Genomic DNA, 15,425 nt, shown 5'->3' with positions numbered 1-15,425 from the left:
CCTCACCAGAGGCAACCACTGTCCTAATTGTGTTATTCCACTTTTAATGATTGTCTTTTCCCCATAACACTCATTCCTGTTTTTCTACTCCAGCCTCAAATGAAGGAAAAAACTGAAGACCTAAAAAATCCGAATGTTGGCTCACACCTTTAATCCCAGCACTTTGGGAGGCTGAGGTGGGCAGATCACTTAGAGTCAGGAGTTCAAGACCAGCCTGGCCAACATGGTGAAACCCCATCTCTACTAAAAATACAGAAAAATTGGCCAGGCACAGTGGCTCACACCTGTAATCCCAGCACTTTGGGAGGCCAAAGTGGGCGGATCATGAGGTCAGGAGTTCGAGACCAGCCTGGCCAACATGGTGAAACCCCATCTCTACTAAAGATACAAAAAAAAATTAGCCATGTGTGGTGGCACACGCCTGTAATCCCAGCTACTTGGGAGGCTGAGGCAGGAGAATCGCTTGAACCCTGGAGGCAGAGGTTGTGGTGAGCTGAGATCGTACCACTGCACTCCAGCCTGGGTGACAGAACAAGACTCTGTATCAAACAAACAAACAAACAAACAAAATCAAATGTTAAATGTATATGTCTTGTGTTTGACACAAGGAATGACCAGCCTTGCTCTCTTTCTCGTTCTCTCTCTTTTTTTTTGTCCATTGTACAATTCCTTGATGTTCCACTGTCTACTCTAATGAGCTTAGAATTTAAACATTACAAAGACAAGGAATATGATTTTTTCTTTGATTTGCCGCAAGTATCTAACTTAGGCAAAGAAGGAATTTCAAGTTTGGAATCAAGTGACTTGTTTTCTAACTTCGTCATAAACTATGTGATTTGAGACCAAAGGACATTAATGTTTGTGGTGTGTTTAGCACTGTGCCTGCCACAGGTAAAGTCTCTAGTAGAGTGGAAGCTCCCTGCGGGCAAGGATTTTTGTCTGTTATTATTATTATTATTTTGTCATCGTTATATCCCCAGTGCTTAAAATAGTAGGTATCAATAAATATTTGTTGAATTAACTAATGAACATGCAAGCTATTTTAAAAAATTGTTTAATCTGCCTTTGGTCTCAGTTTCTTGATCAGTAATATGATTATGCTTCTTGATCAGTAAGTAACATGTTTATACTACGATTATGAAGATCCTTTCCACCTCTAAAACTCTTTAGCCCAGCACAGAGTCATTCACAAAGATGTTCATTAAGTGTATATTGCTGAAAACAGACAGACTTGGAAAGGTATTTCTCCTAGCCTGTGGGCTACTGACTGCACACAAATGTGCAAGCTGCAGCCATTCCCCTACCCCCACCCTCTCTCTACTTAGCTCTTATTTATGTCTGTGGTTTTCCTTTTTTTGGTTCCATATGAAGCACCTACCCAAGACAAGGCCCTCCCACACATGTGCCTCCCCCTTCCCCCCAGCAGGCTGCCAACCTGCTTATGCAATTCTGGGGCGTTGTATTCTTTTCTTAGAGCATTTTGCTCATGGTAGCTGTACATCTCCAACCCAGTAGGCCTTCTGGGTGATCTTTCATTGTCATGTAGGTTTCATGATCACAGTAGGTTTCATGATATTTGAGCTGAATCATATATAGCTCATAAGAGAGAGCTGAAGATTTTTAGTGACTTGCCTGTTATTCCAAGAGCAGGATAAATAGGCCACGGAGCTGTGTAGGCGACTCCATTAGCTGTGCTGCCCTGTTAAGTATAGCCGAAGGGGCCCTCATCATTTGTAGCTTCCAGGGAGGAAAATGTCAGCCTTGTTAATTCTGATTCTCTTTTCTGCCTATCATTTTTGTTTAAAATGCTTAAAAAGATCTTAATTTTGCTAATTATTATCTTTTAGGTAATTTGGGGTCTGTTTTATTCAGCTACATTGGGATATAATTTGTTTTATTTTTTTCCTTGTTAAGTTTTGATGAGGAACACGCTGAGATAATTTGGATGGATGTTTGTTATTAATAAAATACTTCTATATAGGCTGGATGTTAAAAATAGGAACGATCTCGTTAAAGCGAGTTCTTATTCAGTCTTGTTAGTGACTCTCTAGAATAGAATCCAGTTTCTAGTGTGCTTTATCTTGTCCTTTTAGTATAATTTAGCTTGTGGAATGGGTAAAATTGTGACTGAAGACTTTTGTTCAGACATGTTGACCTTCTGTCTCTCACTGACCTTATTTATGTGTCTTGATTTATTTGAATTTACCTGAGAAGGACGCTGACTTATCATGAATATTTATAAGGGCTTATTTAGAATTTTTGATGCAGTACACTGGTTTGTCAAAAAACTGTGATAAGGGGCATTATTTGAAGGAAATTGGCATTAGTGCCATGGAAAAGGGGAGATAGGGAAGGGGAAAAAGATTAGGGAAGGCTGTTTGGAAAGAGGCATGCTGCTTTATTCCCAGCCATTAGGAGTGGGCGTGGTAATGGAAAACAGGGAAAGGAAGTGGTTTATTTTTCTCACCATCTATAGGGTGCATGAAAGGAGCATTTTAGTGATTTAGCGGGACAGAGCCCAGCGTTAGGGCCAGGCCTGAGAACAAAGACAAATCAAGAGCTCTGAAGGGGAGGGAAGACTATGGTCTGTTGGTTGCTTTGGGCTCTGGGAATTTTCCTTAGTGGTCATCGTGTACTATGATGCATCTGTTGGAAACTGTTCTTGTTATGTTGCTTGCCTAATTAGGAGGCAGAAGATCCAGTTTTAGATGATTAAAGGGACTTAGTATGTTAAAATTCTCGTGCATAAAGACTGTATGTTCTTTGCTGTTTCACTTGATCCAGTTGGTGCTGTATCCCTCCAATGATGCTCCCCTCAGTGTTTGCTAAATTTTTTAGGTATTGGTTTTCGCTTTGCTTCATACATCAATAATGATATGGTGCTGCAGAAGGAGCCTGCTGGAGCAGTGATATGGGGCTTCGGTACACCTGGAGCCACAGTGACCGTGACCCTGCACCAAGGTCAGGAAACCATCATGAAGAAAGTGACCAGTGTGAAAGGTAAGGCAGCCCATCTTCTGTTCGGCTATTGCCCGCTTCTGCCACCTGCTGGATTATCTGAAAATGAATGCTAATGCTGTAGCTCACGTTATCCATCCATCCATCTGTACATCCGTCTGTCCATTCATCCATAAAAGTTATTTGAATTTTGCCATGTGCTGGGCACTGAGGATACAAAGAAAAATAAGACTGAGTCAAAGTTCCTGTTCTCAAGGAACTTACGGAATAATGGGAATAGATACCAAGTTATATAGGACAGTGTGATGAATGCTATGATGAAGGTACATGTGGGGTGTCTTGGGGTACAGAGGAGAAACATTGAACTCAGACTGGGTGGTAAGGGAAAGTTTCCACAGAAGATGATATTTGAGCTGAATCACATATAGAGGAGAGGCAGTATGGAGGAGAGGGTAAGAACTCTGGTAGTTCTTGCCCAACAACATTCTTACCTTCTTACATTCTTACCTTAAAAAATCTTTTTTTTTTTTTTTTTTTTTGAGACAGAGTCTCGCTTAGTCGCCCAGGCTGGAGTGCAGTGGCGCGATCTCGGCTCACTGCAAGCTCCGCCTCCCGGGTTCACGCCATTCTCCTGCCTCAGCCTCCCGAGTAGCTGGGACTACAGGCGCCCGCCGCCTCGCCCGGCTAATTTTTTGCATTTTTAGTAGAGACGGGGTTTCACAGTGTTAGCCAGGATGGTCTCGATCTCCTGACCTTGTGATCCGCCCGCCTCGGCCTCCCAAAGTGCTGGGATTACAGGCGTGAGCCACCGCGCCCGGCAAAAAATCTTAAAACCCAAGACTAGCACCATGTAAATCCCATTTCTTATTTTTAAACCACAGCAATTCTTTGGATTTCTAAGTCAGCATCATTTACTGACAGTGCCATAATGTAAGAATGTAAGACTTCATATTGGTAGTCTAAAGCTCTGGAAGTTACTGCTCTCAGGTCCTGATTCTGTCATTTCTATGGCTGAATAATCTTGGACATGTAATATAACATCTCCGTGTCACAGTTTATACGTAAAATGGAGATCGTCATGATACCTACAGGATTACTGTGAGAATTAAATGAATTAACACTTGTGAGGTACTTGTAACAGTGCCTGGCACACAACTGCAGGGTAAGTTTTAGTAGTCATGATTGTTACTATTACTATTCTTATTTAGTCAGTCATTCAAATATCTGTTGAGAGCCTACCATGTGCTCTCATGATTGAGACATTGTGCTAGGTACTGGGGATACAGTGATAAGTAAAACAGGTATGTCCTCTCCCTTAATGAGGCACGCGGGTTAGACAGGAAGACAGTAAGCAGTTACAATTCAGTGTGATAAGTGTGTTAAGTGTGATAAGTGCCACAGTGAGGAAGAACAAGGTGCTTTGTAGAGAATAGGGACAATTATGTAGTCTGAGGCTCATCTTAAGAGGTGAGCAGGGCACACCAGGTAGTGGGAATAGCCTGGCAAAGGCATGGAGGCCTGAGTGTACCTGGGCCATGGGAGAGATGCCAGGCAGGTTGGGTGGTCTGGAACACTGGGGGTGTAGGACTGGGCAGATGACAGGAGATAGGTTGGAAGGGCAGGGAGGCTTGTCTGTCATTGCTAAGGAGTGTATGTTTTATTCTAAACAGACAGAGTTTTAAACAGCAAAATAATATGATCAGATACTTTAGAAAGCTCACTCTGGCAGCACTGTGGAAGATGGATTGGAGATTAGTAAGATAGAGGTGGTGGGCCCTGTGGGCAGGCTGCTATGATATCCAGGCAAGAGATGATGACGGTTTGACCTCATAGAGTAGCTGTGAGGATGTTCAGGAAGGTGAGAATTTTCAGTTTTCATGAGCAGGGAGATCTTACAAAGGAGTGAGTCTCTGTCTAGAAGAGGTAAAGATGTAGAAGCCGGCGTGGAGGAGATGAAGCTAGAAGTTATGGGATGCAGGAAGGCACGCTCAGGGCTGGATGTTACAGATAGCTCTATAGCTGTGTGATGTGGAGGTGAGAATGAGACATATGAGGAGGCTGCTCAGAGGTGGAGGTGGAGTTCAGGTGCAAAGTGGTGGTTTGAGCAGTGGCTAGCATATATATGTGACAGGGATGCTTGTGGGAATTGCACTGGCCCCCGAAAGCAAGGATTGTCCGGTTAGTTTTATCAGTATACAAAACTGGTGATCCAATCCAGAGTGATCCGGATCCTGATGCAGTCTCTTCAAAATTCATTTCCATTCAGCAAACATTTAAAAATACTATATGCCAGGCATTGACATAAGGTAAGTGCTTCTAATTCTTGGGTTTTAAGACTTTTTAAGGTAAGAATGTTGTTGGGTAAACTAAAAGACTGAAAGGGAAGCTTCAGCTGATTGAGACATGCTTCTCTGTTGGATCTAAATGCTGTCGGTGACTTGCAGGATATCCTGAAAGTGAAGGATTCAAGGGACTCTTCGTGCTTTCTGTTTGTGCTGGGCCACCTTAGAAATGAGGAGCACTGTGTACAAATAATGGCACTCTCAGTAAATGATGCTGACTTAGAAATCTAAAGAACTGCTGTGGTGTAAAAATAAGAAGTGTGATTTACATGGTGCTAACAAGTTACCAATAAATATTTAGGCGACAGAGAAAACACAGTGCTGTAGAGATACATACAGAAAGCGTACAATGTTGTGTAGCATTTCAGTTTAAAAATCCTCGTGCATTGTTTTTAGATTTTTCTCTCTTCATGCCTGTTTCAGAAAACACAGTGCTGTAGAGATACACACGGAAAGCGTACAATGTTGTGTAGCATTTCAGTTTAAAAATCCTCGTGCATTGTTTTTAGATTTTTCTCCCTTCATGCCTGTTTCAGAACTAGTATTTGAGGTGGGCAGAGATGAGGCAGGAGGCTAGGTGGAATGAAAGGTAATAATTAGGGGAGGAGCCTCCCTTTTCCTTTACAGTGATTGCGAAGCTGCTCATTTATCTTGAGTTGAATTTGATAAACACCGAGTGAGGGCTTACTGTGTCTAAAACACTGAGCCAGAAACCCTAGGAAAGTAGAGAGAAGAATACAAATAGTGCCCATCTCTCAAGAACTCACTCCCCCATTCCATCCTTTCACATTTAGTAGTTTAGGCTCAAGTAGTGCTCCAGCTGCTTCACTGCAAGGGGATGTATCATTCGTAGTTAAAAGAACCAGCAGCAAGTTAAGAGAATTGAGTGATTCATGGGTACGAATGATAATTTCACAGGGAAAGGGGTTGATGTTATTGGTGGTGGTGGGGACCTGTTTATTAGACTTTCCACATTTACTTGGTAGAAAAGGGGAAGATATTTGAGTTTAGAGAGATCTGCAAACCTGCTGCAATGGGTATCTTGCTTTGTTCTGCCCGTGAAGCAAAATAGATGAAGTGTTAATTGGAATAAAGGAGGTAGACATGTAAGAAATTTCATAGGCAAAATATGTCTCTCAAAAGACATACCACAGAGAATACTGAAGGGTGGATTTCTGGTTTAGATTTTAATGAGGACTCTGAGATTTTCAGCAACATTACCTGAGTTTGTTGCTTTGTCTACCTCTGGTAATATTTAACTTATTACCCATAGTCCCCTAGAAACCCAGAACAAAGTAAGATATAACAGCATAAAGGTGGTTGTCCAGCAGACTGACACTGAGACTTTGGGAAAATTAACACCTGAGTGATGATTGGGACCATGGTCAGGTACTGGGTTGGTTCCAACGATGTTGTCAAATGAGGTAAGAGGATTCTTTTAGACACGAGGAATACAAGCAGGGAAAACCAGGCATATCCTCTCACTTTGACATACATGGTAGGGGTGTATGTATGTAGGTGATAAAATGGGGGTGTGTCTGTCTATATTTGTCATCATGATTGAGGTAAATAGATATATTTTCTCTACCTTAAAATAATACTAAAGCCTAAAACCCTCCCTGCCCCTGGTTGGCATGCATACCAATTTTCTTTTCTTTTTTTGAGATGGAGTCTTGCTCTGTCACCTAGGCTGGAGTGCAGAGGTGTGATCTCAGCTCACTGCAACCTGTGCCTGCCAGGTTCAAGTGATCCTCCTGCCTCAGCCTCCTGAGTAGCTGGGATTACAGGCACCCGCCACCACGCCTGGCTAATTTGCATACTAGTTTTCTATGCTGCATAATAAATTGCCACAAACTTAGGTGCTTAAAACAACACTCTTTTACTATCTCACAATTCCTGCGGGTCTGAAGTCTGGTTATGGTTTAGCTGGATTCTCTACTCAGGGTCGCACAAGGCTGAAATCAAGGTGTGGGCCAGGCTGTGTTCCCGTTGGAGGTGCGAGTAGAGAGTTACCTGTTTCTAAGCTCCCTTGCGTTGCTGGTAGAATTCATTTAGGTGTTGAGCTCATGGCAGCACCTCTGCTGTTTCAGATCTCTGACCTCTAGATCCTCTTTGAAAGAGCTCACCTTATTATGTATGCCAACCCAGGAAAATCTTGATTTTTATTAAAGTCAAATGATTAGGGACTTTAATCACATCTGCAAAATCCCTTCACCTTTTCCATATAACATTATCTAACACAAGAGTGACATCTCATTCCCTTTGCCATTTTCTGTTGGTTGGAAGCCAGTCACAGATTCTGCCAGCCACACAAGCATGTGACTTTGGGGTGTCACCTTAGGATGTGTCTGCCACCACAGGCTATAGTGTAAGTAACTTGCATGGGCAGTTTTAATGATATAAAAGCACTTAAGCTTTTTTTCCTTTGCATTCATATTTGGTGGTGGAGATGAACTTAAGATTACAACAGAATAAATGTAGTTTGGTGAGGGGCAGTGTAGGCAGTAAGGCCTTCTTGACTTCCAAGCCATTTCCACAAACCACTGAGCCACTTTGCAGCTAGTGAGGAACTAGGGTTCTGTTGGGTGGGGGTTGGGGGGGAAGTGAACGGGGCCTCTTTTTTCATCTCTAGGTTGTTCTCGGGAAGGGAATGGTCATGGATAATTTTCCTTTTTCTCTTCTTGGCATCTGAGATTTTGGCACAATAATAGAACAAAATAATTAACATCTGATATGAGTAGCAAAAAGAAAAAACAAGAAAGCACTTTATGACTATGTCTCTAGACAAATTATTTTCCTTTTTTCCTTTGATCGTGTGCTTGTTCTTCCCATTTTGAGGTGGGAGTGAATTGTGAGGTGGAGAGAAGGTGGAGACAGAGAGTTTTTCACTGCCCTTGGCTGGAATGTGAGAAGAGCAACAATAAGAAATAGGCCACCAGAGGCCAGGTGCGGTGGCTCACGCCTATAATCGCAGCACTTCCAGAGGCTGAAGCGGGTGGATCATGAGGTCAGGAGATCGAGACCATCCTGGCCAACACGGTGAAACCCTGTCTCTACTACAATGCAAAAAAAAAATTTAGCTGAGTGTGGTGGCAGGCGCCTGTAGTCCCAGCTACTTGGGAGGCTGGGGCAGAAGAATTGCTTGAACCCAGGAGGTGGAGCCCGCAGTGAGCCGAGATCGCGCCACTGCACTCCAGCCTGGAGACAGAGTGAGATTCCGTCTCAAAAAAAAAAAAGGAAATAGTCCACTAGAAATGCTAACCCTTAGACATGAGAATGTAAGGCCCTAGTCAATTTGCATGGCTCTCTTGTCAGTGTAACCCAGGGATGGGGTTTACTACCTACCATTTAATTGATGGAGTACATGGCATACTAAGCACTCTAAGTAGCTGTATAATGAAGGAAGGGAATTAATCTTCCTAGGTGGCACAAGAAAAAATTTGAGGAAGCAGAGATTTGAGTGCACTGAAAATGAAGATTTACAGAAACCTGGGCCTGGCCTGGAATTGCTGATAGCAAGTGATTAGGGCCCAAAAGAAGGATGGAGAGCAACTTGTTCAGAAAGCCGATCCACATCAGTAGAAAAGCAGCTAGATGGTGAACTCTTTGTGGTTAGTGACTCAAGTTTATTATTTGGACTCAAGCTTATGGACTTCATGGGTCACCACTGTTTCTAAAAACTCTTAACCAAACTTGATTGGCCTGTGGTGAGCTCTATTTCAACAAACCAGTCCTGAACTGATAAGCCAAGGGCTAGGCAGTTCTTATGAAACATGGTGGCTTTTTGCCTTTTTAATCCCACCCTTGCTTTTGGTCTAAGAAACAGTCTTCACAGGTGCTGCTGTCCTTTGTATAGACTTACATAGGAGCAAATCCTTATTGTTTTAAATGAACTGTCTCTGAGTTGGTTTAACCATTAGTAACCTCTCTGGAGTGCATCAGGGTTTCCCTGACTTGCCTGGAAGTTAACTGTTCTTAACACTTGTTATTGTCAGAGTTTACTTTACTTTTTTTTTTTTTGAGATGGAGTTTTGCTCTTGTTGCCCAGGCTGGAATGCAATGGTGCGATCTCAGCTCATGCAGCCTCCACCTCCTGGATTCAAGTGATTCTCCTGCCTCAGCCTCCCGAGTAGCTGGGATTACAGGCACGTGCCATCACACCCTGCTAATTTTTGTATTTTTAGTAGAGACGGGGTTTCACCATGTGGGCCAGACTGGTCTCAAACTCCTGACCTCAAGTGATCCACCTGCCTTGGCCTCCCAAAGTGCTGGGATTACAGGCATGAGCTGCTGTGCCTTGCCAGAGTTTTCTTTTATCAAGTAGGAAAGGAAAAATGCTAGAAACTAACATCTTGAGGACTAGCCCAGGAGGAAGTTTTCTGAGGTCTTTGTGGAAGTTGGAAGGCGGTTCCTCTGGGAGGCAGTTCTTGGGAATAAGGCTCAGGTCTTGATGCCTAGTTCTCTCTACTCCTTAGGCCCTAGAGGGAGTCATCCTCTGGTTGTAGTAGGATGGTATTGCCATGTTTTGCCCAAATAGTTTGGCATTGTCTTTTTATTACTGGGTAGCAGAGTTTTTTAGAACCTCTGGTGAAGGTAGTTTTCTTCACCAGCCATGTTGTCTGGGTTGAGGCTAAGTGTAAATACCCAATTAACAGCAGTGAATAGGAATCAATTGTATAGCAATAGAAGGCTAAGAAATAGTCCTAGGTTTTCTGGGGGTTGACCTCACCGTCATAAGTGAATAACGTTGGTGGCAGAAGGGCAGAGCTCCAGTAAGATGTGTCAGTACAGGGAGCCTGGAAAGACCTTGGCAAGCCTGGAGTTGGGACAGATTGGAGTGTCTGCCTGCTCAGAAGTGTGAGCCATATGGAACACATCACACCTGTGCGACACAATCTGTCCTAGCTGCCCACTGTTTCCAAAACAGTGATTTTTCTGGTTTAGGTGAATTATACATTTAATACGTTGACGTGTGGCTACTGATGGTATAAAAACAATACCGAACATTTGGTTTTAGATTTAATTAACCACTTAGGGATGGGAGTAGCAAGCTCAGTTGCTTATGCTTTTAAGAGGAGCAAGCATGCACCCTTCCCCTGATGTCTTAGGGCTTTTGGACATTTTCCCCAGGACTCTGAGAAATCCTGTATGAATTGAGTTTTTATTAGTCACCTGTTGTACATTAGGACATCTCATGCTTCTGCTTAGCTCTTGCTGATTGGAAAGAACTTTGCAGTGTCTAGTACATAGTAGGCCCTTGGATGGTATTTTTAGAATTATTATTCCTCGTAAATTGGATGTAATCATTTTAGGATGCTCCATTTCCAGTTCTTATCAGTCTTTCCCTTTGAATTTACTTTGATCTGATGGGTATGAATTATAAATCAGTTCATATTCTTTGGCATAATGCCAAGAGTATTTATTTTAAAATGTTAATTCTCATTTTTTTTTTTCTGTTTTCCCAGTCTTGTTTTATCAACCTTGTTCATGTTGTTTGGTTCTCCTTGGCACAATTTTTGCCATTTTGAAGATATTTTCCTGAAGCTTCTAAGTATGTTGTTGGCAGGGGTGGTCTGGTGAGTGATGAGAGGTAGGAGGGTAATAGGGTGGTTCTAGGGAATATGCTATGAATTTCTGAAATAGGGTCTCAGATAGCTTCTCATCTCCCTAGTTGAGTCCCAAAGCCTTAAGTCTTGTAAATAACTCTGTGAAAATAATTAATTGGGCAAATTGGAATATCTTTTTCACAGAGACATTAATTTATATGCCTCCCACTACTTTTTGATGTGTCAGTTTCTCCACTCAACAGTTTGCTGTTCGGAAAACTCAGACCACTGGTAGTGTTAATCCTTGTTAGCAACACAGGAGGAGGTGGGGAGTGAAGGCACAAGGGTGATACTGTCAAGCCAGGGGAAGTTCCAGATTATCATTGATTTTCTCTACCCTGTGGTCACATTCGATTGAGTAATTGCAAGTTAGTTTGGGGCACTATAAGATGAAATTATGTTAATTTTGACAGCTGGATAGTATAATAAGAATTTCTCTTTTATGTTTTCTATTAAACTCTTGAATTTTAATCTGCATGTATTTTTGTCTATCCTCATTTAGGATTATAACTGGGTAACTTACTTTTTTTGTAAATGCTTCAGTTAAAAGTAAGGAGGGATTGGTACAGATTAAGGATAAAAATGCTGCTGCTCGTGTTAGTTCTATCCTCTTAGCTGAAATTTGGCCAATCTTCATAGCTTTGAATTCAGTTTATTACAGAGGCTGGGAATAGCCACAAATGAGTATAATTGGGGTTTAATTTCATTTTAATTGATTGATTAATTCCTTGGCGTCCTGTTACTATTTCAGCTCACTTTGATACCTGGATGGTGGTACTGGATCCTATGAAGGCTGGAGGACCTTTCGAAGTGATGGCACAACAGACTTTGGAGAAAATGAACTTCACCCTGAGAGTTCATGATGTCCTGTTTGGAGATGTCTGGCTCTGTAGTGGGCAGAGTAACATGCAGATGACTGTGCTACAGGTAATTTGGAGAGTCTCAGCAATAATACATAGTGTTGGTGATGAAGAAGGAAAAGAAGGAGGAATAAGGGGACAACAAGGAGAAACAGGGCTGTTTCTATTTAGTGAGTACCATGAACCAAGATCTGTTCTAAGTGCTTTGAATGAATTCATTACTTTGACTTAACAATCTTAAGAGATAAGTTATTGATTAAATTGGTAGTTATTGATTGGTGTTAATGTATTCTATATAGGTTAAGAACTTAGAGGCAGCATTGTTTTCTCTAGCACTTTCTCCAAAACTGAGGTTCTTCTCAAGTTGATTTTTATTTTCTTGCCTTTTTTTTTTTTGAGATGGAGTTTCTCTCTTGTTGCCCAGGCTGGAGTGCAATGGCGCAATCTTAGCTCACTGCAACCTCCACCTCCCGGGTTCCCAAGTAGCTGGGATTACAGGCATGCGCCACCATGCCCGGCTAATTTTTGTATTTTTAGTACAGATGGGGTTTCGCCATGTTGGCCAGGTTCATCTCGAACTCCTGACCTCAGGTGATCCACCCGCCTCGGCCTCTCAAAGTGCTGGGATTACAGGCGTGAGCCACTGAGCCTGGCCTGTTTTCTTGCCTTTTAATAATTCCTTTGAGAAATATTAAATTTGAGATGTAAACCTGAGAGTTGAGAACTAGACCATTACTTCAATTCATCTCTTTTAGAAAAATTTATGAAATACAATACGTTCATATACTCTATGATTTATTTTGTTTCTATTTCTTAGTTTTTTCTGTTTTTTTCTTTTTGTAGTCTACTACTACATAATGCTACTAAAATGATCTTGCTCTGAACCTATCTACTTCATTTCATCATTAGTTTTCTGATTTAGATGTATGTGTGTGTGTGTTAAATTCTTGCATTGAAGTCTTCCTTATCAACATTTTATTTACTCTTATGTTCTGTCTTACTTGTATATATGGAAGGCCCCCCCCCCCTTTTTTTTAAGAGATAAGGTCCTTCTTTATCACTCAGGCTGAAGTGCAGTGGCATGATCATAGCTCACTGCAGCCTAGAACTCCTGGGCTCAAGGGTTCCTCCTGCCTCAGCCTTCTGGGTAGCTGGGCTTACAGGTGTTAGCCACCATACCCAGCTGATTTTTTATTTTTTATAGAGATAGGGTCTTGCTATGTTACCCATGCTGGGCTTTTTGAATTAAAATGTTTATTAAACTGAACTTTGACTGGACTCTCTTTTATCATAAGAGAGTGGGAGCAAAATCAAAGTTTTATTTCTCGATAGAAAGGATGGTTTTGTATAGAAGCAGAATTGCTGTTAACTCATTAAGGAAAACAGTGTTTTTCTTAATGCTGTAATTGCAGTTCCCTGTTTGCACAGAAAGGCATAGACCAGATCTGTTTGTATCTATATAGTCGCTTTCTCAACAGCAGTCTATGCCAAGGGATCCCATCCCATTTTCTGTCAAGCTAAATCAGATTTTGATTGTTAAGAGTAAACATATTTTTTCTGCCTAGAATTGACCCCTAAGCATCTTCTGTATAAAGCTAGGTCTCCAAGCTCTGGGATATAGGGGAACAGAAAAAAATTCCATCTGAAACATCCAAGTGTTAATATTTATTTTTTATTTTTGTTTAAATCATGCACTTAGTTTGCAAGATAACATTTTAGGTGCTGACAGTACCAAAAGCCAAGTTTCCAGTCTCTTAACAGTCTGTGGAACCTTATTTTTTGATTAAAAGGATGTTCTACATGGTTTCCCCTTTATTCCTTTTGCTCCTTTCCTCCTACAAACCCCCAACACACACATACATCACACACACACATCACACACACACACACACACACCCGCGAGTCTTTCTCCTTCCCTCCTTCCATGTGACTTTTCTGAGGAGGTAAGATTTCCACTATAACCTACCACTCTTCACATTCAAATCGAGGAAATGGCAGATTGTATGCCCATCTTGTTGTTAGGGTAAAGTGGAATTTTAAAATTGAGTGTTATTTATAACGCTGAGTGAGATGTTTATAAATGGAGAAGAGTCTAAATGTTCATCTGTCGCCTCCTAAGTCAGGGTAGGTCTTAAGACTTGGATATTTCTAGTTATGCTCAGAAAAAGATGGCCAATATCCATCAGGAAACCCATTTTCCAATATCTCAGAACTCCCCACATTCCTGTTTTACAAACAGAGAAATTAAGATCCAGAAGAGAAGGGCTGGTACCACATTCCAACAAAAGATTCACAGGACTTATGAGGCTGGCTTTTTTTTTTTAATAGTTATCTCCTCAATTTTAGAACTGCTACCATAGTAGAAGGTAAAATAACTTACAGAATTTCCAAATTCTTTTAAGTAAATAAAATTTCTGTCCTTCTGTGTGTGCGCACAGACACACACTCACATGCATGCTTTGCTCCCCCATGCAGACCCCATGCCAAGATTCTCTGAGGAAATAGATTCTTGACGTGTCTTCATTAATTCAAGAATGTGGTATAAAGGTTGCAAAATGAACACCAGTGAGCAGCTGCTTTGATGGTGAACGGTCCAGTCCCTAGAGAGGAAGCAGTGCTCTCTCCCAGCCTCTGTGGCATTAATGACTTCAAATACCTTGGTATTCATTTACATCCTCATTTAAATACTTGGTAGAAAAATAATTACACTGCGGTGTTTGATGAGATGAAATCTGATCTCAGCAGATGGAGTAAGTCTTCCCCTTTCATCAGCAGGGGAACCAAGTGTCATTTAAATGAAAATCTTCCTGCAATCTCTTTATTCCTAAGTTTGCTGCCCATATCCCCGAGGAAATGCTTTCATCAAAAAGGCCTAGTCATTGGGAAAGGATACCAATTTCTGAAGTAATTGTCATTACATTGTCAGGTACGGAAGGAATGGTCCCCTCCCCCATTTTTGTTGACACTCTCTGTGGCTTTCAAGTTTGGGTTTGAAATTACACGCAAATGTGAATTGGAAAATGGAAGTTTTCCAGTCAATGTTTTGGATCCAGTTCCGTGTGCTGGTATCAATACAGGAGAATGCCAACCATTCTGACTCTATCGGCCTCACAGTACTCTACAGTGTTAGCAACGGGTCTAAAAGACAAGTAGCATGTTCTCCCATGCTGCCTCCCAAGCTGGCGTCTCACTGCGATGAGGCACTTGAGTTCCCAGTCAGTGCGGAAGCTAGTGTGGGTGGAGAGAATGAAAGCAGTTTCATCCACTGTTTCCATGGAAGCAACATAGGATCCTGAGTGCTTAGTGCAGAATTGAATTCCAAAGGAGGTGGCTTTTTACAGGTACTTGCTGCTGAAAAATAATTTCCCTGCCAGATATACTGTGAGTGCATTAACCTGTTCTTACTCCTTCGTGTTTACTTCACATTAACCTGCCAGGTATGATCCTGAACAAACAGGTCTGGATTTCCTATGGAATTTTCTTGAGAATGGGAAGACCAGTAACCCTGATAGCCTAGAGCTGCTGCTACCAAGGGAGCATTTCAGGTTGTGACTCCCACTGTGACCAAAAGAGCTATCTCATTTCCATCTGGCCATCTTATTGGGCACAGCCGGCTCACTGGCAAGTCCAGAGAGATTCAAGGGGCAGCATCTTTCAGT

At 41.8% G+C, this 15,425-nt stretch overlaps 1 protein-coding gene across 1 annotated transcript in view; it reads left to right on the top strand.

Moving 5' to 3' along the window:
* The window catches only part of SIAE (sialic acid acetylesterase), a 37,252-nt gene that overhangs the window by 1,421 nt on the left and 20,406 nt on the right, over window positions 1-15,425 (top strand). Inside the window, 2 exon segments of the mRNA NM_001261504.1 lie at window positions 2,839-3,000; window positions 11,658-11,833. Of these exon segments, the coding sequence (NP_001248433.1) occupies window positions 2,839-3,000; window positions 11,658-11,833 (338 nt within the window).

The sequence above is a fragment of the Macaca mulatta genome, chromosome 14 (genome assembly GCF_049350105.2).
Source record: "Macaca mulatta isolate MMU2019108-1 chromosome 14, T2T-MMU8v2.0, whole genome shotgun sequence".
Classification (NCBI taxonomy): Eukaryota; Metazoa; Chordata; class Mammalia; order Primates; family Cercopithecidae; genus Macaca; species Macaca mulatta.
The sequence above is the reverse complement of the archived record's forward strand: the minus strand, read 5'-3'. Positions and strand labels throughout refer to the sequence as shown.